Source organism: Microplitis mediator, chromosome 2 (assembly GCF_029852145.1).
Source record: "Microplitis mediator isolate UGA2020A chromosome 2, iyMicMedi2.1, whole genome shotgun sequence".
NCBI classification, from domain to species: Eukaryota; Metazoa; Arthropoda; class Insecta; order Hymenoptera; family Braconidae; genus Microplitis; species Microplitis mediator.
Window position 1 is genome coordinate 25,721,460 of NC_079970.1, and position 24,496 is coordinate 25,745,955.

Genomic DNA, 24,496 nt, shown 5'->3' on the forward strand with positions numbered 1-24,496 from the left:
TCTCTTTCTACCTTTCTTACTTACTTTCATTCGCTATTATTTTTTTTAAACATTCTTTCAAATTGCATTCCTCATTGTAAGTTTTTTTTTAACTTTTTTTTTTTTTTTTTATGTAATAGTAATGGACAGTTGTAGAAGTTAATGATGACGGATTATTACAGTAGTGAAAAGACTAGTGTAAACAATTCTTATAAATATTTATACTGTATATAAGTATACTTGTAATGAATGTTGACATTTAATTATCATTTGTAGTTTTTTTTTGAAGACGGTTTAAAAGTTAAGAGTTAAAGTCGTAATTATTAACAATGAGAGAGATTAATTTTTATCAAATGGATATAAATAGCCGCGATGGTTGTTATCTTTTACGTGGTATTGTTTATTAATTAAAATTTAAAATTGATTACTTATTATTAAATGACGTGTAACATTCGCGAATATATTGGATTAAATCCTTGTCTTATCTTGTTTAATTTTTTCGTCCGTAATATATAGTCTTTATACAATAAGTTAACAATAATAATAATAATTATTATCATAACTATAATATTAATAATTTGAGAGTAAATTTTTCGTTGCCGATATTTCGAGCTGCAGCAGTCTTATGGCTGTACCACTTTCGCTAAGACGGTGGTTGTCCGCGATTGTATTGCTGTTGCTGCTGCTGCTGCTGTTGCTGCTGTTGTAATTGTAAAGTTTGGATTTGTGGTTGTGGCTGTGGCCCTTCTAAAGACGGCATTTGTTCCCGTAATTGTTCGTACACTATTTCCCGTGGTCCCGGTGACCGTGGGTTCCAGTGTTGATCCATACTCTGCTGAAGCTGGAAAGTCAAAGGCTGACCGCGACGTTCTTGTAACAGAAGCTGGTGAGCAGCGCGATCCATTTCTTCACTTGTCATGTCAAGCGCCTCTTGCATTTCTCGTGACGTGTACCTCACGAAATCCGGATCGCAATATTTACCTAGACCTTGTTCGGCAAGTACCTTAAATTTTTAATTATTTTATTTTATTTTATTTTGTTTGATTTTTTTTTCATGATACCAGGATCGAAACTTGAAGCTTCAGTGTCTCTACGCCAGTCGTAACAAGATAATTTCAGTCCCATGTCGCGAATTAACATCAGCAACCGCGTAAATTGTGAATGTCTTCGTCAGCGGGCAGAAACAAACTCGTTTCGACCCTTGGAAACAAACAAATAAAATTTCTGCCCACTGACTGAAGGCTTCCGCAATTTAAACTCTGATACTTATCATTTTTTCAATAGTTGCAAATGACAATTTAATAGTTGATGACACCATTGGTTGAAAATTAACTTATTTCTGATTGACTGCTGACACTGAAACTGAAGTTCCAATGCAGGGAATCAGAATGAAACAGGATTTCATACTGCGGATGATGTCAGCCAACTTCACCCTGGTCTGAAATCGTTTTGTTTCATCCCTTGTCACACAATGTACTATTAGTTTATTATTAAATTACTTACTCGACCAACGAGACTTTCAGCGCTACCGATCACTTCGAAATTGGGCTTACGATCAGCGGGACTGCCAGGTAAACTGTGCGACAGACGTTCAGATCCAACGCCACCGTTGCTTTCATTATTCCATGTAACTGTTTACGTTTAAAAACAAAAATAAATCTATCAGATAATTAATAATTATTATTTTTGCCTCTCTATATTATAATTATATTCATTTTATTATCAACACAGCTCGAAGCTTTAGCTTTTCACTCGTTAAACCGACCGGAAATGAGTACACTTACCAGTACTAAAATAAAACTAAATAAAAACCAACAAAAAAAAAATTAATAAACAAAATAAAATAAAAGGAAATAAAAACGCGTGCGGCAAAGCTCGAGTTAGTATTGTCAGCGTCAATTAAAGCCAATAGCAAACGTGCATCATGAATTATTTACATCTATATCAATTTTTTTCCGACTATCAAAATTATAATTTGAGCTGCTGATTAAATGAAATTTATGTCCCATCGGGTATCGGAGCCCGTCGTAAAATCATAACTATATACACCGGAGGTTATTCCATCACCTCTGCCGTGGAATGAAGCCCGATGAGTTAAACAGGACTCGCAAACACGCCAGGGTCCTGTCAGAGCCATCGCCTGGGTCGCAAGTTTCAACCCATTGGCAATACTCTTCTTCCGGTCAACTGATAGCTGATTGTTCTCATTGCTCTCTGCAATGTCATTGTTTCCTGGAGTGTCTTTCCGTTTCGTAGACGACGAGGTCCTCGTGAGACCTGGATCCCCTTCCTCTGGTACGTCCACACACTTGGACCTCTTCATTGACTTTTTTCTCATGGATCTTCTGGAGCCACCGGCAGAGTCCTCCTCGAGCGACGTGTCGTCCAACACTGTCCAGGTAAGCACAGACAAAGCACGTGGTATTTTTTTACTTGTGAGCAAAGTTTACTTATGTATATATAAATATATATATTTGTTTTGTTTTAAATTAACATCCAATACCTACAGGAAGTATAGATAAAGTTGTAGCCGCGGGCCGTGTGTGTTTGTGTATATTTTTGTTCTACAGAGGATTCAATAGTGGAGAGTTTAAAAATAAAAGACTTTGCTCATGTTCATGTTGATGTTCATGGTCATGATTTATTACTTAAGTGTTTAGACGTTTCATTTTGTATTATAAGTGGAGATGATGGCGTACCGTGCTGATGACTCCAGCCGATAATGTCTACGCAGCATCCTCGAGACGCGTAGGCGTAATAACGAGCACCGTCGTTTGAAGAGGAGCCGAAACTCGGACTGGGACTTGGACTTGGTGAGATTGTTTGGCTGGTGGTACTGGCGCTAGAATCACCCTTGGTTTCAGTAGATGCTGCAAAGGTGATGGCTGCTCCACTGCTAGGAAGATTCCTTCGTGGAGGCGGTGTCGGTGGTGTCAGCTGTTGCTCGATTCCGTCCTCGAGACTGCACACGTAGGCGGCAAAAAAAAGTAAAACGCACACGGGGGAAAATACTTTAGTTATGTTAAGATATTAGGCAGTGCAGTCAAGAGTCAGAGGCTTAGTTAGTAAGTAGTTATTTTATTTCATTATTTTTTTAATCTTCTTAGTCTAGGTACCATGTCAAGCATGCGGACATGCTTCAGTTCAGGGTCTGAACACTCACGCGCTCGCGGAATACACAAGCTTCTGTTTATTAAAAAAAAAAAAACAATTTTTATTTATTTTATGACAATGGAGGTACAGCAATGACTTGTCATTTTATTTAAATCGCTCATGCGGGCAGTAAGCAAGCAAGCAGTTTCAACTACTAAGCACTCAACGTAATCTTACCATATTCGTTACTCGGACGAAGGTAGTTACCGCTACCTGGACCACTGAAACGTATGACAGTAAAAAAGAAGCTTGGAACAACGATATAAATTACAAAAACAATAAATTCAAAGTATGATAATAAGTAGGGCAATCAGTCCAGTGAATTAACACGACCAGTAAATGAACATTATTCCATTTTTACCTTCAGCATTTTGATTTTAATCACAATTTCAGAAGAAAATACTTTGCTGCTGATTGATTGACTACTTGGAGAATTCAAATTTGATTTTGCTGCCTACTTTATTTAAATATTGAAAAATACAACCGTTCATTCACTAGTTGCGTTAATTTAACGGCTACCCTGTAATTAACTACTCGCGACAATGGTTTTACAATTAGGATTCATAAATTTTTAAGTATACATTTGTATATATATACTTTTTTTATAACATTTAATAAAATATATTTGGACAAAGCATACGACATGCACTAGACTCAACTCGCGATTTTTTTCTTTATCATAATTATTTTTTTTTTTTAATTATTTATATATAGAAAAAAAAACGAGCGATCAATACATCGATTAACTATCAACTTGTAAATGCGTTGGAGCATCGAGGAAAATATTGACATCGATAATTATTTATTTTTAGTGGTTCACTTACTCCAAGACTTTGTAGGGATTTTGAAAGTTAGCCGGCTGCATTCCGGTGTTTGAAAACATCGCGAGAGGCCTCATTGGTATGTTCTCTTCGAATCCAACTATTCTTGGCTCTGGGGCTGTTTGAGTGTTGGCAGAATCACCGATTACTCTGTTACAAAAATACACCTTCATTAATTATCGTAATTTTTTTAAACTTCGCGCTCCAACTATTATTTATTTCGAGATTTTTTTTGAGTGATAAATGAGGGAAAAATTTAAAGCTGGACTTTTTTTGTGATATTATTTATTGATATTTAATGCGTACCCAGCGACGTTTGGCACAACCTGGTGCGACCTTGCCGTGATTTGATTGCCATCCGCTCCACCGGCTCGCTGAAGTGAAGCGTACGGCAAAAAATCGATTGAGTTTGATGGGGAAATTTTTGGAGCGTTATTTGAATTTGTTTTTAATGATTTCGCGCGGAAACTGTGATGACCCCTTCGCATACTCGACCAAACGCTGCCAAATAATGAGTGATTTCTCTGTAAAAAAAACTATTTGTTAGATAATTTTAATTATTTTCCCCGACTGTTTAAAAAATAAGAAATGAAATTACTCTGTGTGTTGGTTCTGGATTATCGTCAAGTAATTCTTCAAGATTACCCGAGATTGCACGTTTCAATTCCGGGCCAGCTTCATGTAAAGTTCTTAAACCCGCTTGAAGTGTCGCCGTATTATGACAATCCTTGTCACCCTCTTTCATTTCTTGTTCTTTACGTTTTTTAAACCGACGGAAATAGTCTTGTATAAGAAAGGTCGCGTAGAATTTACCCACCGTCACTTCATCGTCAACTAAAAATCAATAACACATAATATTACATTATAATGAGTTTAACTCATTAAATTTTATCTGCTTGCACAGATAATTTTTTAATTCCACGTTGATTTTATTACTAATTAATAAATGTTCATTTTTTTTTCGATTTCCGAAAAGCATAAAATTTTTTTTCTTACCCCCCGGCGGTGGCACGACTTGATCCAGCAGCTTGGGATTCGTTCGCTTCCATATTTTTTTAATAACCGCTCGAAGCGACGCATTTGCTTCATCAATATTACCTTCTGTTTTAATTCTCAATGACGTTCTCACCACAGCAAATAGTGTCGCATTAAATAGAACCGTCCCGTCGCTATTTAACGGCATATTCATCGACACCAGCCTCTATACAACGCAGCAAGAACAAATAAATTTAAGATTCTTGTCTAGTTAATGAGCTTTTCAGTATTTTAAATTAAACAAAATTAAATTTATGTACCTTGCAAGCAACACGATGAGGACATAACTTTCCGAAACCCAGTGGGGGTGATATTTTCCTCAACAATGTTACTACATCAAGATGTTTAATGCGGCCTTTTGCATCTGGGTCATATTCAGACCAAAGGCGAATAAATTCGTCCAAATGATGGGGACCCAAAATAGACCAATCTCGGGTTAAATAATCGAAGTTATCCATGATAACAGCGACGAATAAATTGATAATCTAATTTATTACAAATTAATGTAATTAATTTTGAATCCGTAGTTAATTTAAAGTAAAAAAAATAATATTAATAGGAATTACTTACTAAAAATGAACAGAGTACATAAAAAGATATAAAATACGGGAACGCTATGTCATTTCCGCATCCGTTTGAATTTCGTTCGTCACTTTTCGGGTCACATTTAACTTCTCCAGGACGATTTGAACAATCGAGCATTATATTTTGCCATGATTCACCTTTTGAAATAAATAATTTTATTAGGGGTGTGCAAATCGTGTTCGAATCGAATCGAATTGAGTATAAATTGAATTCTCGATTTATCCGAAAGTTTTCAAGTGATTTGTCCGCGATTCAAATTGACAAAATTCTGATCAGCTTTAAAATTTTTTATTTTTATTTAAAGAAGAGCTCAGCTTTTTAGTGTAACTAAAAATATATTTTTCGTAGACTTGTACCTGAGCTCTATTTACCTCTGACTAAAATTTCAATTTAAAAAAAAAATCAAATTAATCGTAAGGCTTCGAGTAATTCGTAAATTCAAACTGTCCCTGATTAGTAGTAAAATTGAATCACTTCTGATCGTTTTAAATCGTTTCTTTGAATCAGGGACTCGCACATCCCTAAATTTTCTAAATAAATAAATAAATAAAATATAATATTTAAAATACACACCAGTTGCTGATCGAAATAAAATCAACACAGCCTGAGGAAACGTTTGGAAATTATTGTTCCGGTAAATAGTTGTGTCGTTGTCAAGGGCGATTTTTCCAAAGACTTGCATTCCTATCACAGCATAGATGAAGAATAACATAACTATGAGAAGTGCGACGTAAGGCAACGCTTGGAAGGATTTAATGAATGTCCACAAGAGTGTACGGATACCTTCGCCACGACTCAGAAGTTTTACAAGTCGCATCACACGGAAGAGCCGGAAGAAGTTTATCGATATGATATTTGAACCAGGCTGAAACATGGATAATTTAACTGTTAATGCCTAGATCTTATCAGTGGTATTTCAACAATTAATTAACAACTTTTACACGCTGTTTATCACAATCGTTTTATTATTATTATTATTGTCTCCGAGATATATTGGGGAGATTGTCTGCTGGGGTGGTGGCAGGGTAGTTAGATCATTTCTACATTGTCAGTTGATTATATCTATTTATTTCTATGGTAGGGATTCTATTCAACACGCAAATGCCAATAACTACATTTAGATTCAAGCAGAAAAGTCCGTTGATGTTTTTATCCAACCAATAATTTTTTTTTCCCTCATTTATTTGTTTATTTTTTTTTTTTTGTCACTCATGAAATGAAATTTTTTCATCTCAGGTATTATTTATTCGCCAATTATTATTAAAATGAAATACTATTCTTACTCTCGACACATGGGACTTTTGAGCACGAATCCTAGATAAATGCTAATGGAGGAAAGATAACTATAGCATTCCTGCATCCACAATTTTTATGTTACGTTAAATAAAAATTTGTATGTATAACATGTAGATGAGGAAAAAAATTTAAATAAAAATAATGATATTAAAGAAAATGAAAATAAAATTTATACTATGACATTTCGTGCATGACAGCCAGCTCGGGGATGATCACACCCACACAGACACGGCAGACATACACATACGCACGCGCACACAAACCTCACATAAACATACACACTTGCATACAACACATCACTCATGTGCACCCACGCGTACATACAGTTTTAACGTTGGGGAGAGAACCTCCCGCCTTGACATGCAGTCGTGCCTAGAAATAAAAACAAATATGTGCCATATACATTTATAATTAAATAAAATAATTACAGTAACAGAGAGTACGTGATACCTTTTAAAGGTACTAGTAAAAAAAAATATTTTATGGTGATAAAAATTATTAAAATTTCTACTAATTCTAATAAAGTATAAATACACTGCAAAAAATCACCGGGGTAAGTCCAAACGGTGTAGGTGTTAAAATTATCGGTGTTAAATTTACCCCCGGAAGCGGTGTTAAAATAACGCCGCCACCGGTGTAAATATTTTGTACCGGTGTTAAAATAACGCCGCCATCGGTGTAAATATTCTAGACCGGTGTTAAAATAACGCCGCCGCCGGTGTAGATATTATTTACCGGTGTTAAAATATTTTATTTTGTGAATATTTTTACTTACTCGATCACTATACTTGTTAATGAATGATATTTTTTATTAATTTTCATAAAGAACTGACATTTTTTGTCTTTTATAATCTTTAAAGTTAATACTCCAAGCGGACGCAATTTATCCTGCTTTTACACCGGTTACCCCGCTTTAACACCGGTATTTTTAACACCGGTGTATTACTCCTCCTACACCGGTGTAATTTTATTTTAACACCGGGCGGAGTTAAGTTAAAATGAGTCTATTTTTAACACCGCTCTTTTTACAGTGTATTTAACATGAGACAATTAACGTGATAATTGGTAATTTTGTTGTACTCACATTGACTTCGGAGTAAACTATATCAATAAAACTTCCCAGTACAATAATGAAGTCAAAAACATTCCACGCATCACCAAAATAATTCTGAAATAAATAATTAGTAAATTATGAGTAATTTTCTTTTTTTTTTTTAATGATAATGAGTGAATTACCTTAAAACGAAATGCTGCAAGCTTGAAAACAAATTCAAGTGCGAAAACGGCAGTAAATATCATATTCAAAACGTCAAGGGCATGAGTATAAGGATCCGGTTGATTATAAAATTTCATCGCTAACGTTATTGTATTTATAATAATTAAAGTAAAAATAGTATATTCAAAAGGTTGTGACGTAACAAACCACCAGACTTTGTATTGTATCCGGTGTTTCGGTATGTAACGTCGTACGGGTTTTGCTTTGAGAGCAAATTCGATGCAATTACGCTAAAAAAATTAATTATCATATTAATTAACTGTGAGGTTTTTTTTTCAGTCCTGGTAAAAATTAAAACCGGGCACTTGATTGATTTGTAATCTGGGAAGACATTTTTGCCAAGTCGAGTATTTCTCGGAGTACCCGGAGATATTTTTACCAGGGAGTAAAAGTAAAATATTTTTACATACTTGATTTTTATCAAGCTCGCAATTTTTGTACTCTTGTTCACCTTCATTTTGAAATGTAACAATAACGAAACCGACGAATATGTTTACCATGAAGAATGCAATTATGATAATATAAATAATGTAATAAGCTGCTACAATCGGTCGGTAATTATGAATTGGTCCGTAGTTTTCACGATTTGAGTCAATAGATACGTATAAAAGGCTTTAAATTTATTTTTAAAATAATTAGTTAATTATCAAATAGTTTTTTCATGATACCAGCATCAAAATTTAAAGATTCAGTGTCTCTACAGCCAGTGGAAACAAGACAATTTCAGTCCAATGCCGCGAATTAATATCAGCAAACGCGTAAATTGTGAATGTCTTCGTCAGCGGGCAGAAACAAACTCGTTTCGACCCTTGGAACAAACAAAAAAAAGTTTTTGCCCGCTGACTGAAGGCTTCCGCAATTTAAACTCTGATACTTGTCATTTTTTTAATGATAATTTCAGACCATTAATTTTATTTACGTCAATGACAGTTCTGACTGTTTCTGCTTAATTATAAAGTGCAAATGACAATTTAATAGTTAATAAGACCATTGGTCGAAAATTAACTTGTTTCTGACTGACTGCTGACACTGAAACTGAAGTTCCAATGCAGGTAATCAGAATGAAACAGGATTTCAGACTGCGGGTAATGTCAGCCAACTTCACCCTGGTCTGAAATCGTTATGTTTCATCCCTTGTCACACAATTTACTATTTCCAGGCATGTAATTATTTGAATAATACCTTGGCCAACCCTCGAATGTCGAAACTGTAAATAGTGTCAGCATTGCTTTGGCAACATCATCAAAGTGAAATCGATTCCTCTTCCATGTTCTCTCTTTCATAACCGGTTGATTAATATTACCATCATCAAAGACTAAATAAGTTCCTCTAAAAATTATAAATATTCAGCCAATAAAATAATTACATAAAAAAAAAAATATCGTTATTGATTAAATAAATATACAAATCGATAAACTCACTGACACTCGGCTTCAGTTATTTTTGATTCGTCATTGCACATAAAAAATTTACCCTAAATAAAATAAGAAACAATATTAATTACTGTAATAATTGTTAATTACATAAATATTAATTACAATAATACAGTTTTCAAAAATATTCATAAATAGTGTCAACAAAGTTGCAAAGCGTCGTAATTAAAATGTCGAGTGCGCGCGTGCTTTTCTAATAAATTATTTCAATTAAATAAAATAACAAAAAAAATAAAATAAAAAGTCGCGTGCAAACGAAATTCATTGATAAAGCATTCGAAGTAACTTGGAGTTGATTCAATATTTTTTATGTTTCATTAATAATTAAATTGTAAATGCACATGACAGTATGATTTAACCGCGAAATTTGAATTTATTTATAAACAATCGTGTAAATGATAATGTAAATGATTAATTATTCGATGAGATAAGAGGGTGCCGCGAACAAACGGAGAACTTGCCCCTTTTTCTCGACGACTCGCTGGTTTTATTTTCTTGGATTAACGCATGCATATCTGCGGACATCAAAGGTAATTTATAATACATTTATAATAATAACAATAGTAAGAAAAAAAAATTTATGTGTGGCGGAAATAAAAAAATTGTTAACTAAAAAAAAAAATTCTACATCAAATGCTAGAGGTGTAATTAATTTTGTTTTTCTGCACTGATTAATATTTGTATGGCATTTTATTTACTTTACTTTACTTATTCATCGTGCTTATAGAGCGTGCGTAAAAAAAGTAATTGCGGAAGCGTGGAAGTGTCTTTTGTCGTGCTCAAGGATTTTTTACCTTAAATAGCTGTACTCCAATAACAGCGAACATGAATTGTAGGAGATAGGTGACCAACATGATGTTACCAATTGTTTTAATGGCAACAATCACACATTTTACAACGTACTATTGACGTATTATTTTTAAATAAAATTAAATGTAATTAATTAATTTTTTTATTAAGTTGAGGTCAGGTACGAGCAGGACGCGAGCGAGCAGCGGGATCAGATTCAACGCAGGACGATACGAGGCAGAGTGAAACAAAAAAAAAAGATATTAGCATTAATCCGGGAGTCCTTGGATTCTTTTATTTTATTATTATTATTATTTTTTTTTTTTTATTATAAAAATTGCGAGTTAGTTGGGTAGGGCAGGTGAGGGCTAAGGGTTTGGCTGAGGGGTTTATTGTTTTGAGGTACAGGTAAAAAATTCACTTCCCACTCTTTTATTTGTTGGGTTTAAGAGCAGTCCGAAGGCTCGTTGATAGCATTAATTATTTAAAATAATAAAATCCCCGTATAACGAATATCCCTCTCGGCAATGCACCTGTCGGCTACGCGAAGCCAACAATTTTAAAGTTATTTAAATAAAAAATAATAAAAATAACGATTATAATTTTGCTGCATCAATTGAATTTCGTTTAGCACGTAAATATCATTTGTATTTTATTAATTATTAACTTTTAATTATAAATGTCGTGTTAATATAGCGACACACCACTGCAATGAATAAATTTATATAAAAAAAAAAAAAAAAAAATAAGCATGCTTACTCGATATTAAATATAAATAAACTATTGTCACGAGTTAAAGGAAAACAGTTTACTGGGTTGCATGTCTGTCAATCCACCAAAAAAAATATATTCAAACAAAACAGTCAATAAGGGATACGGGGTCGAGATAACAAAATGTACCGCGACAATTATATTTAAACATTCAACAATAAATTTTAAAAATGTGTACATATTTGACTGCCACAGAAATCGACTATTTTTATTCTTCAAAAATCATGGAAAATATTGTTTGAGATGACGAAAAAAAATACTGTTGGAATTTGCGCTCTTAATATTAATATTTACAACCGCTTCGCAATTTCCGATCCCTCATTCAAATAGCGGGAAATTTTTTTTAAATTTGAAATTTTATCACTCATCAGGGAATCAGTGTATCGAAAAAATCAATAGAGATTTTTATTGAAAATTTAACGCTCTACAAAAAAGGTCTCTTACTATTTTTCGATAGATTCAATTTTTCAAAAGTTATTTAACTTTTTCGGCGGAACTATCAGATTTTTTTCATCATCTCAAGCAATATTTTCCATAAAACTTTTGAAAAAAAAAAAAAGTCGATTTTTTTTATACAGTCTAATATATAAATGTATATAAATGAAACATATAATTTATTTTTACAGTTGATCTAACAAATACTTGACTATAATATTGTTTTCGGGAACCGAAAGGTGCATTGGTCGGAAAGAACATGGGTTACCTCGCATTCCCTTGTATAAATTTAAAAAAAAAATTAAACAAATATATAAGACATTTGAATCACCAATAATAATAATTATTATGTCACAGTGATTTACGATTAGTGTATTTACTCTAGTGATAGTATTTAAAAAGTAACTAAAGTGAGTAATAGCTAAAAATAGACATTGTGAATATTTAAATAATAATTATAAGTGTAAAAAGTTAAGTTGTAATTAATGAAAAATAAAATGAACACGATAAAATTTAAAACGATTATAGATACAAAGGGAAGTTAACTAATTAATTGTGAGTCTTTAGGGTCAAGGGGGTCACCACAAAAAAATATATAAAGAGAAAACCACTCTAATTATTAGATGAAATAAACGTTGGATCATTTGCAGATGGATGATCCAATTGATTATTATGTTTTTTCGACGTCAGCAGCCTACCTTGAAGAGTTGCACGCCAATAACGGCAAAGACGAACTGCAAGAGGCTGGTGACTAGGACAATGTTCCCGATAGTCTTTACAGCTACGATGACGCACTGTACTACGTGCTGGGTTTCAACATCAAGATATATCATTTGATTTTAAGTCTTTAATTAGTTTTGGTTATTAAAAAAATCCACGAATACTTAAAAATTCAGAAGAAACTTCTCCCATCTCCCACCCGAGTACCCAACTAACCCGACTAATTAATTTATCGACTTATATATATTTATTATTTAAGTTACTTAAAAACTTAGCTCTGTATCCTATTATCTTATTAATTATAAATTAATAGGATAATAAATTATTAACTCATCAGTTTCATCAAATGTCACATTGACTATTTTTCCTGTGGGAATGTACATTTGCAGATAATAATTTGAATAGAGAATAAATTTTTATTGCTGCGACTTTTGGCAAATGAGGTAAATAAAGAAAAAAGATGTAACTGATGGTTTGGAGTTAAATGCTGTTGAGTATAAAAAAAATAGTTATAGGTGCAGAGAAAAAGTTAAATACCTTAAGGCCTTTGGCTCGATTTATCGCACGCAGCGGCCTCAGGACACGAAGCACTCGTAGAATTTTAATAAATGATATTGCACCGTTTCTAAAATATAATATATTTGTTTATAAGTATAGTCTCCAGAGAAATTTTTTTAAATTTATGACAGTGAGATTATCTTTCACCTCCAGACCATTGAGATAAGAGACACGCAGACTACCAGAAGGTCCAGAAGATTAAAAGCTGAGCGACAGAATGCCCCATCGTGCAATACAAATCCGTAGGTTATCATCTTCAGACATATTTCGATGGTGAATACTGATGTGAAGAAGTAGTCAAAGTAATTTAAAATCTGTTGGAGATTTTTTTTTCATAAGTACTTTGATAGTTTGTGATTGGATGGTAATTATTATATTAATTAGTGGTGTGATAATTTATACCGTATTGAGATCTGAAGTTGCGTTAAGAGGATCTTCAGCCGCAAGCATTCCAGACGATATCAAAATGCACATAAGTATGAGGTTGCCGAACCAACTGTGATTGCAAACCCAGTGGCAAAATATTCGGAATCTACTCTTTTGTGAAAACAAAAAAAATGATGAACCTTCGGGTATCGGTGGCTTCTCAGTATTCGTTTTGTATTCTGACATTCTGCGTGGTCTAGCTGATACCTCGTCTCCTCCCATTCCTCCATCTCGTTTTAAAAAATGTCAATTAAAACAAACCATTGAAGCATTTAAATTTTTTAAATTAATTATATTTTATAAATTACCATCCATTTCAGTATGATCGTCCTCTTCTTCCTCTTCACCATGTTCGAAATTCTCATCATCCGACTCAATATTTATCCGGACTTTTCCACGACGGTCACTGTCGTCGCCGTCTTTAGATCTAGTGGATAATTTCTCATTAATCATCTTATTAAGTAAACAAACTAAATAATTCTTACCCTTCAGTATCTAATGCAGCTTCATAATCATCCATCGTTTCATTGGGATCTTGTTCTAAATCAGTTCCCGCACCTTCTTCCTCTTCTCCGCCAGTTAAGTCACCGCCGTCGTCTTCACAAATTAATTCATCGTGTGCCAAAGAACCACTTCGTGATTTATTTTTTTCCGCTTCTTGTTCAGCTTCTTTTTCAATTGCAGTGAGTGACTCTGCGTCCGCAAGATTATCCACGGCAATGGCCAAGAAGACGTTCAGTAGAATGTCTATTTTTTAAATTAATTATTAAGAAGAATACAATTTAAATAAATTTAAATATCACTGATGAGTAATTATTGTATTTTTTTAAAAGGATACAATTTCCGCAAATAAATAGAATAATAAAATAAACACAGGCAAGAATTCCATGGCTTGCGACCCCGCCATATGCACGTATACCCACGTACATAACGGCATTCCAATCTTCACCCGTTAATATTTGAAAAACTGTGAGTAAACTTTGCCAAAAGGTATCAAAATTACTACGAGGTTTATCCTGTAGATCATCATAGTTAAATTTTCCTCCAAAAACCTAAAAATTTTAAATATTTAACCAATAAATATAGGGGAGAGCAAAATGGGGTACCAATTTCCAGAAATTTTTTAGGAGGTACCACATTTTGCCCGCAAAAAATGAAAATTTTCCCGTCCCCGAAAACTTGGTATTTTTTTTTGTACCCCACCCCCTCCCTCATATTCATATATACTCTTGATTAATCGGTTAATAATTAAATAAACTTAATTACTACAGTACCTGCATGCCTAGAAGAGCAAATATAACGATGAAAAGGAAGAGCAGAAGCAACAGGGAAGCAATTGACTGGATTGAATTTAACAAGGAAGCCACGAGATTTGATAAAGATCTCCAGTACCTAAATAATAAATGTTAAATATTAATTATATAATTAAAAAATAATTATTCATCAATACCCACTTGGTTACTTTGAATACTCTTAGAAGCCGCACACAACGAAGCACCGAAACTCCCAAGGGTGGCATAACTTCCGTGCGTGTAAGAACCATTTCACTTATGGAACCCACAACGACAAAGCAATCAAAACGATTGAAAAGCGAGACAAAGTAACCCTGTAATTATGTCATTTATGTTTATTTGATAAAATTAATTTAATTATTTATTTTATTATTATTTATATTATAAAGAGGTTACTTGAAATCCCAAGCTGTACATTTTCAGCATCATTTCCATGCTGAAGAGCCCAATAAAAAACATATTTGTGTACTCTTGAAATTGATCAAGCCAGTCTGGTTGATTGTAATGCTCGGTAGCCAATACACCGGTGTTTAAAAATACCAATACGATGATTAACCAGTAAAAGACTTGAGATTTAACGGCTTTGCGGCAGGCTCTTCTCATGCGCCTGTTCACTCTTTAAATATATCACGTTAACTTATGAAATATAACACGATATATTAAATACTTATCATATTATAATCAAATTATACCTATCAAAGTCTCGTCGTTTTCGTTTCCATACTGATTCCTGCTGAACGGCTCCTTCCTCGTCACCCTCGAGTCTGTCGGTACTCTCCATTTCGTTTTGCTGTTTTTCTGTATAAATTATTTAATCAATAGTTATTTTTATTGGCCTTATATTGTATATAAATAAAGTGCAAAATTATAATTGAGTTTATTGTACGTTTGCCATCCTGCGATGGTGGCATTTCATCAGCTTCTGGTTCAATATCTTCTGCTTGAGTTATCCAATCCAAATATCCCCGAAGGTCATCCTCAATTTGCTGTTTCTCTCGTAGCTTTTGAAAATCTCCACGTGATTTAGCTTTCTCTCTTTCTTTAGAAAACTCTCTGACCGTAGGAAAATTAAATAAAAAGACAAATAAATCAACAGAATAATTAGGGGAGTAAGTTGTAGTGTTACTAATAAACTAGAAAAGATATAAATATACTAACCCAGATAACACTCCGAGAATTAGGTTCATTACAAAAAAAGCTCCAAGAATAACCATGGAAACAAAATACAACCATTGCCACGTGCTCCCCATAGCATCTTCTATCTACGAAGTAAATATTTTATCAACTATCATATTGAATTTCATTTAAATTTCTTTATATTTTAATTTTTTTTTCTCAATATGTATGAGCTGCAAAAAATTAGCGGAGTAAATCCGGAGTGGATGACTGTTTATTTATTTAATCCCTTCGGAGTGAAATTAACTTCTAAAAAAAGTTTAGTTCAATATTCAAACTCTGAATACGAATGAATGCGGATTTAAATAAAATCCAGATCACTCCGAAATTACTCAGCTGAAAAAAAACTCCCTATTTACTCCGTATGCGGAGTGATTTTTTTTAAAACTTCGTAACTCCGAGTGATGGAGTAAATTCGTAATGAATTAAAATCCATAATCACTCCTAATTTTTTACAGTATATATTTACATCGTATAAAACATCGGTCCATCCTTCAAGAGTGATACACTGGAAGACAGTCAACATTGCCAGACCAAAATTGTCAAAGTTTGTGATGCCATGGTTCGGGCCTTCCCAATATTGACGACTACAGAAATATTCTTCGCCTATAGAACTACATTGAAAGCCATTTTCTCCACACGGATGCGGATCTTCCATCATTTCATCTAGAGTATGACAACAATATACAGATAATTTTTTATCATATTTTTTCCTTCGTCGCCGAACAATTGTGATGAGATAAACATCGGCAGTCTATAACTTTGTGTGACATAAGATAGCATTACCTGTTATATTACTTCTACATGTTTTGTGCATTTTCCCCGAGAAAAGCTCGAGTCCGATAATAGCGTAGATGATGATAACAAAAAGTACCAGCAGTGCGATGTGTAGCAACGGCACCATAGCCCTCAGAATAGAATTGAGAACTACTTGAAGACTTGGGACTCCGGAAACCAGCCGAAGCGGTCGCAAGACTCTAAAAGCCCTCAAGGCCTTTACGTCAAAACCCTCTTTCATGAGGGATTGCAACACCGTGCTGATCATTCTAATAATAACCATAATAATAATGATAATTAGAAAAATATAATAAAGATAAAACTCTAAAGTGTATTACTAAAATATTTGACTTACCCAATTACAACAATTGTAAAATCTAACATGTTCCATCCATTACGGAGGTAAGCGCCCTGATGTGCGACGAAACCGTAAGCGATTATTTTCATAATGCATTCAGCGGTGAAAATAACAAGAAATACATATTCTATTTTTTCTAAATATATATTCGTTATGTTTGAATCACCGCATGGATAAGGCGTGTAAACAGCCAATGCCACGCAATTGGCAAAAATTGTCAACAGGATAAGCCATTCAAAAGGTCTACAAAATTAGTTAAGGTTCGAATTTTAAAAAATAGTTTTTTTTTTACCTGCATCAGTACTCGATTTAAAAAAGGATACTTCCATTCGATGATTGTGATACACAACTTCCGGACAGGGTTTTTTAGAGACAAACACAGCAGCGCTCGTACAGGTCGATCTGGTGGCGGTTTTCCACCTCGTCGGGGAGGTCTTTTAGGTGGAGCTGGAGTCGTGGAGGCACCACCAGGTCCCCCAGCTCCTGCAGGGGTACCTCCAGCTGGTGCTACCGCCTTTGCCGAGCCCATTGTGTCTTGTGCCGCGGTGACACTCGGCGTACCACTCGGTTGTGTCGTCGGGTAGCCGAGCGAGGTGGCACGGGCCCCGCTGTCAACGCCGGGACCCGAGGATGCGACGCCATCGCCTGTGCTCATCGGTTGCTCGTGTCAAGATCACCAACGACCGCCGCCACCGCCACCGTCCGCCAACCGTCACTACGGTCGTTGTTACGTTCTTTATTCGTATCGTCGTCGTCGTAAAAACGTCTTTTCCTTCTCCCACGTTTTTTGTTCAACGTATCAACACAACTCGGCTTGACTGACTGCTGTTGCGACCGACGCGGGATCACAGTCACGTTCCTCTGACCGCTCCTTGGCATGCTACGGCGAGATTTTCACCACTAGCTTCTTTCCAGGGCTACAATATCAACGCTTACTATTATTAATCATCAATAGTCATTTAAATTTTTAAAATTAGTTTACTATTTTCACATGAGTTTTTTTTAAACGACGAAATTTTGAAAACATGTTTACTACTCTACGCACTAGTTAGGATTGGAAATATACCCAAGTGAAGCAAAGTAAAGTAGTATAGCCGTTCAAAAGAGAGACACGGGCAAGCTTTACTTAACGAATCACGTTTGCTATATTTAGTGACTTGGAAATACTAGTGTAGCGAAGCCTCACACGACGCCTCTGGCCCGGGATTGAATTTTTCGTTTTTCATCATTGTAATTTTACGCTCTTTTTACTTGTACCTACAACCCACAATAATAAGTTAACAAGATACTGATCGGATGCGTTAATCGCACACATAATACACCAGACTTTTCTTCAACCTGTTGCACTCCGTTCGAGTGACCTTGTACGAATTTTTCCTTTTCGTTCTACAGATATAGATATACATTTTTTAAAAACTTTACTATATAAAGCTCGTGCTTCCTTTCTTATAAAGACCATGAAAATTTAGAGCGTGAGGTAATAGAGTGATCGACAGGTTGGATCTTGGAATGGCTCCAATGCTGGTGGAATAGTTTTGAGTATAAGTACACAGAAAAAAGGATTTCTTTGTGCAAGAAATATTTTACACTATGAAATGAAAACTAAAATTTTTATCGCCCCCAGAAAATTTTTATTTACAATTCCTGCGGCGGGTAAAAATTTCTCGGGGCGGGTAAAAATTTTTGGTGTAAAGAATTTTTTTTTTTTTCTGTATATAAAAGAGTATTGATAAACCTGATGTTGTTTTACAGGAACTATGTTTACTGCATAGTGTTTTGATTGACACAACGAGCATACTAAATACCAATACTAATAAACTATTATATAGTTATTTAGTTATATAGTTATAGTTATTCAGTGAAAAGTTCAATTATATCCGGTTGGTCGATCGCGCCCACAGGTGAATACACCCAGCAACGTATAAATTCTCGTACACCCTTCTATCATCATCTCCATGTACACTCTCTTTGCTCTCTTGTCTATGATGTGCAATTTTTTTATCATCCCTTATACCTACAGTGTTTATTTAAAGAACTCAATAGGGGTTGAACGATTTAACCTCGTTTGAGAGTAGTCTCTTTTATCTATATAATATATGTATCTACTAAAGTATGTCACATTCGCTGTTTATTTATTTTTTTAATTCATAAAACAACTTTTCATAAAAAAATTATTACCTTTTTTTTCTAGCGGCTGAAATAAATAATCATAGATACCGTAATTTGTGAGCTTTTAATTTGTTCTTATCTCACACGGGTGTTAATACATAAACCAAGTCGAACGAGAGATGAAGAGCTCAACTAAAAATTATATAGCTATAGCTTGGATTTATTTTTACGCGTCTCTACTTGCTCGGGTCGAGTTGAAACGAGGGAGAGAGTAGTGACCTACTGCCATACGATATTTGAGAAATTACGGTAACAGCAAAGATTTTATCTGTGACATTAAAAATTTTTTTTTTTTTTTAATCACGATCATGTTTGAGGGGTAAATTAAACTGTCGATTAAAAACAACCGCTGGAAATAAATTTGAAATTTAAATTAAATGTTAATGCAAATGAGTATTTTTTACAATTGCAGCAAAGACTCACCACATTCTCTGGTTCCGAACGTGAGGATGAACAAGGATCCTCAAGTATCAGGTAAACTGATAATAGAATCCACGCGTCATATTTACACTTGTGTCCTAGTTGAGTGTTGCATCCACCACTCACACATACACGCGCTGATTATTCTTGTGTCGTCTTGACTCGACGAGGGTCGCGTGTCCCACGTACTACAATACGACTAGAATACGAGAGGGTGATATATACACATACACTTGCTCTATCTTTTTATGTATATTATTATTATTATAAATGTATGTACAAATGTATGACTTGTCTTTTCTCTTCTGTCGTAATACTTTTTTATGTTGTTGTGTTTTTCTTTATTATTATTATTGTTGTTAGTTTTCCTTCATCTTCCAGCCGCGAATGAGATGAGAGAGAATTATAATACAAGTATCGTCAATAGAATGTTACACGTGGACTGATTATTGAGGGGCGGGGCTGACATAGAAATATATAAAAATATATTAAATATGATGTACATTCAATATAAAAAAACATATATTGAATGTACTACATATGGGTTTTAAAAGTGAATAGGGTTTAATAGTAATAGTGCTCAGGACAAGTAAATTTTTTTTTTTTTATTAAAACAATCGACTTGTCCTGGTGAAGATCCATAGACACGTAGGTACGAGCTAAGCGTTGATTCACTTGTTCAATTAAAAATAGAACATCCGGATTCAGTCGATCGCCTCGGCTGACTACACAAGTGCGTGGAATAGCCTCGGAAATATTTTTTTTTTCGGCTTATAAATCAAATAACACGATAATTATTTAAAAAGTTATTAAATTAAAATTAATTGGGTAAAATGAACTACGTAATATTTAATTTTGTTATTCGTATGACACTAAAATATTTATATTTAAATATTGGAGTTTTGCATGAGTCAAGAGATAAAAAAAAATATGATGAAGGTATAATAATATATATAAATGAATTTGTGGCATGCGGGTTCGTTGGCACGCAGATCCTGATTTTTTTTTATTATTATTATTTATTTTATTATAATGGACTAGACTACACTTAACCAATTGCTGGTAATTTACTTTTTTTATCTATCATCGTGTTAAATTCACCCTCATCACTTATAAAAATGACCACTAAAAAATAATCCACGTATGATAAAAAAATACAAAACACCCACCGGTTAACACAACGTAGCTTTAATAATAATCGTAAGCTCAACGTTTTTATTATTTTCTCTTGAATTTATTTATGTTTGAATGGCGATGGAAAATATCAATTGATTTTATAACTTAGTAAAATTAACAAATAAACGTAAAAATTACATTTTTTAACATTTTACATTTTTACATCTTGTACTTGGGAGGTTTATTTAAACTTAACTTATTTAGATTTTTAAATTATAAATTTAACGCGGTAATTTTGATTTATTTAATTATTTTTATTGCTGTTATTATATGTATTTTTATTATTACGTGCCACCCTCACTGCTGTCTTTACCCTCGCGGACCACGGTCTTACACACGGGTCACTTTTTAACATCTGAACGAACCAACTACAGGACGATATAAGCGACGCCTGGCGTCGCGACGCCTGTCTGAACCAAGTCATCCATTTTCACTTAATTCACGGACTCTGCGCTGAAGAAAAAAAAAAAAAATACTCCGATTCCTCGATCGTCTTGTAAAAAGCTCTACACATTTTTTCTAGCAACACTGCGCCTTTATTCAAATTAAATTTCGTGGCTTTAATGATATTTAAAATATAAACTATTGCTGAAAGCTGTAAATAAAAAGTATATCTGTGGGAGTAACCGGGACAGTGCGCATGCGAAATTTAAATTTAATATTTTTTACCCCTGAGCTTTTGTGCTTTTGATAGTTTGTTAACTACCGGTAAGAAGTGATAAATTGCCGACTATGATCTAGTATCAGCAATTAATAAAATAAATTTTTTTAGATAATTTGTTGCTGGTCAATAGGAGCGACAAAGATTGAAGTAAAGTATTTTTGGTTGCTGTTTAAATTGACTCAAATTTAAATCGTAAGATAGAACTTGTAAGTTCGGGTTAAATCTTTGGAAGAAATAAATTTTTTTCAGTACTTACTTTTTGTATTGTCAAGAAAATTGAAGGAGAGACTCGAGGTGATTAGTCATCGGCATTAACTTTCTGCACAAGGGTCAGATTAAAAGGGAAAAGTCTTTTGTTATGATCATGGGAAAATTAATTTAAATATATTTAAATTTTTTTTCAGCGACTCCTCATCAAAATTACGTCTTTATTTTATTAAGATGTCAATTGTCTCTTTAAATCTCCGAGAATTAAAGGCCGTATTCAACATTACGGACAAACAAAAGTTTTGAATGGAAAAATAATAGTTTTTCACATGAAATGACATTTTTTCAAAAGGGCGTAAGATTAAACGATTAAACTGTTAGTAAAATTTTTCACAGATAAATTTTCTCACAGTAGGCATGCAATGGGATTTAAACATCATGTTTCATTTGAATCGACCAATATTTTTTCACAATGGATTCTATCCCTTCGTAGATAAAATCACATTTTCTCGGTAAAATTTATAGAAAATTTCATTTAATGAAGACTTTTACTTTTATAAATTTGTTTTTTGATTATCAAAAACTCCAGGACACATAATTATCAAAACTTTCCTTTACCTTTTCAAATTTTTTTAAACCGGCTCATATTTTCCAGCATTAATTAATTTTTTCCTGAGTCATAATTTTAAATATTTATACAAATAATTAAATTTTTAAATTATTTTTAAATGAGGGGGACATTTTCTACAATTTGAATTAATAATTTGGCTGTCGATAATCAGACGACATTCGGATGAATAAAAAATAATTATTTATACGACAATTTATATTTATTTAAATTATCGTATACAAATTATTAGAATAGTCTACTCATACGACTAGTTTAAAAACAATAAAAAAAATAAAAAAATGAATTAATATTTTTTAATTAATTTAAAATCGTACGAATAAAAAAAAAAATATTGACACGATTGTCGGATTAATAAAAAATAATTAATTATCCGATAATCGTATTAATAGACATTTCCTTATAATTTATCTAAACTGACCCATTTTTCCCTATTTCTCAATTTGAAAAAATTTCCAACACCATATCACTCGAAAATATTAAATATTATGAATGTAATTGTAGCAGACATCATACAAATTTAAAATTATAAATAAATAGAGTAAATAATTTAAAATTCATCTGATGTTTGCTACATCCACACTTATTAAATATTCAAATAAACCCGCCAACGATTTTGATCAATCTTCAACTGACAACAAATTTTAATCAACCAGAATCCATCAGATATTTCCCGCTCGTATTTCTCATGGATCCTCAACTCTCATTGGCCCACTACTGTCACAACGTAGAATAATAAAATATGATTGGCTCTTAGCAGCCACTGCAATTGAAAATTCATCAAACTGAAAAAATAACCGTTGGCGCCGGTATAGTCGGTTATTCCCGCGCATGTCCACCGTTTGCAAAGCCATGCCTCTGTTAAAAATTATTAAATAAATACAATTAAAAATAAATATCTCAAATTTATAAATACATTTATCTAATAATAACCTACTGCGTAATATTTATCGCGAGTGTAAATAATAAAAATGTTATTATAAAATAAAAATACACAAGGAAAAAATGTTTGACCTTTTACTCTTTGTTAAGTGCAATAAGGATCATAAATAAATTTACCATTGATTACTTATCCCAGGATTTATTTATCAAGACAATTAAATGGAGATTACCAGCTTTAAAAAATTTATTATTTACGTAAGTAATTATCAAACAAATATTAAATAATCATGTCTGCAATTAAAATACAAAATTATCATGACGTCTCTCGTGATGGACAAAAAAAATTTTACCCAACACAAATAATCGCATATCTCGTAATTAACAACAAACAAAATATTACTACATAATTACTGAACCGTAGTAAGTATCATTACATTACTCAATACATTGTATACATTTTATCATAAATTTATCAGTCTGGCTGGTGCTGCCACCAAGTGATCGTGTCCTCTGACCAGCAAACTGCTGCTCGCCTTCTGTGTAGAAAAAAAAAACAAAAATAAATAATAAAGAAGAATAAAAAATATATGTGACGTAGAATGACCTACAGTAATATTGAAGTCTGTAAATTATCAACTGAAACTTGACCTGTAAATATAAAGACAATCAAAGTAAGCTTTTAAAAATCAAAAATACATTCAAATAATGATAAAAAAAATGACATTAAATATAACGGTAAAAATTTAACAATTATTAATTTATAACTTTTATGTCTTTTGTCTTCTGCTTATTGGCTGGTCGTCGATAGCCCAATCAATTAATTGATCATATAATGTTTTTATTTCTTCCTAATGACCAGAGCTATTATCGACATCATTGAAAGCATTCGTCAACAACAAAGTATTTTTGTGTAAAAAAAAACCAATCTTTAATTTTTAATACACAAACTGGTGATTTGAGGACTGACGTATCGCAGCTACGTCAATAAATTTTTTATTATTCCTAAAAAAATAAAAAATAAAAATGATGGAGAGGAAGAATTAAAATTAGTCATTAAATAAACATGATTGATCAACAAATGGATTCACGTATGAGCTATACTAGCTTAAAAGGATATACTGATATCGCAACATCAGCTTTAAGAGAAGGCTGATGTATATAATATATATAAAAACATTGACGCCACGATGGAGATATGGCAACACCGCGTTTCTCTCGCGTGAGGTCACCAATACCACCAACCAGTGTTCTGTCCTGGTTGCTCTTGTGGACTATTTCTAGCCAGCCAAGTCTTTCTCTTTCGCTCTCTTCAAAGTGCTAGGATATTATCCTAGCGCCAATTAGTCTCCGAAAGAGTGGATGGAATAGAAGGTTCAGTTTTATAGCATCAAAAGTACATGGAGTACAGACCAAGCCCCTTATTTTGCTGATCTGATGCTTTCTTTCTCTTCATGTACACAATCAACTACT

General features: G+C 33.3%; 1 protein-coding gene and 1 long non-coding RNA gene across 10 annotated transcripts; one reads left to right on the forward strand and one right to left on the reverse strand.

The window, feature by feature from the left end:
• On the reverse strand, positions 1-21,111 carry LOC130663818 (muscle calcium channel subunit alpha-1). Of its 9 annotated transcripts, none has more exons than XM_057463291.1 (36): positions 20,639-21,110; positions 19,473-19,668; positions 17,204-17,797; positions 16,878-17,123; positions 16,532-16,791; positions 16,215-16,411; positions 15,728-15,831; positions 15,456-15,622; positions 15,262-15,367; positions 14,966-15,185; positions 14,732-14,883; positions 14,552-14,669; positions 14,116-14,329; positions 13,763-14,024; positions 13,586-13,704; positions 13,254-13,507; positions 12,999-13,165; positions 12,831-12,918; positions 12,272-12,379; positions 9,567-9,619; positions 9,328-9,474; positions 8,556-8,757; positions 8,106-8,375; positions 7,954-8,037; positions 7,194-7,241; positions 6,147-6,438; positions 5,559-5,710; positions 5,249-5,473; positions 4,950-5,154; positions 4,552-4,787; positions 4,260-4,477; positions 3,957-4,103; positions 2,679-2,941; positions 2,047-2,370; positions 1,483-1,610; positions 1-982 (listed from the first exon to the last, which is right to left on the reverse strand). In XM_057463291.1, the coding sequence occupies exons 3-36, from the start codon at positions 17,533-17,535 to the stop codon at positions 623-625; spliced, it is 6,468 nt and encodes a 2,155-aa protein (XP_057319274.1). In that variant the 5' UTR covers positions 17,536-17,797; positions 19,473-19,668; positions 20,639-21,110; the 3' UTR covers positions 1-622. The 9 variants fall into 9 exon arrangements, with proteins under 9 accessions (XP_057319274.1, XP_057319273.1, XP_057319272.1 ...); XM_057463290.1 differs by having other exon boundaries at positions 19,473-19,931; XM_057463289.1 differs by lacking the exon at positions 12,272-12,379 and adding an exon at positions 10,373-10,480 and having other exon boundaries at positions 19,473-19,931; positions 20,541-21,110.
• LOC130663821 (uncharacterized) lies at positions 20,192-22,243 on the forward strand. Its single transcript, XR_008989255.1, has 3 exons — positions 20,192-20,408; positions 21,418-21,603; positions 21,714-22,243. It is a non-coding gene; the product is annotated as an uncharacterized LOC130663821 (long non-coding RNA).
• The last annotated feature ends 2,253 nt before the right edge of the window (positions 22,244-24,496 follow it).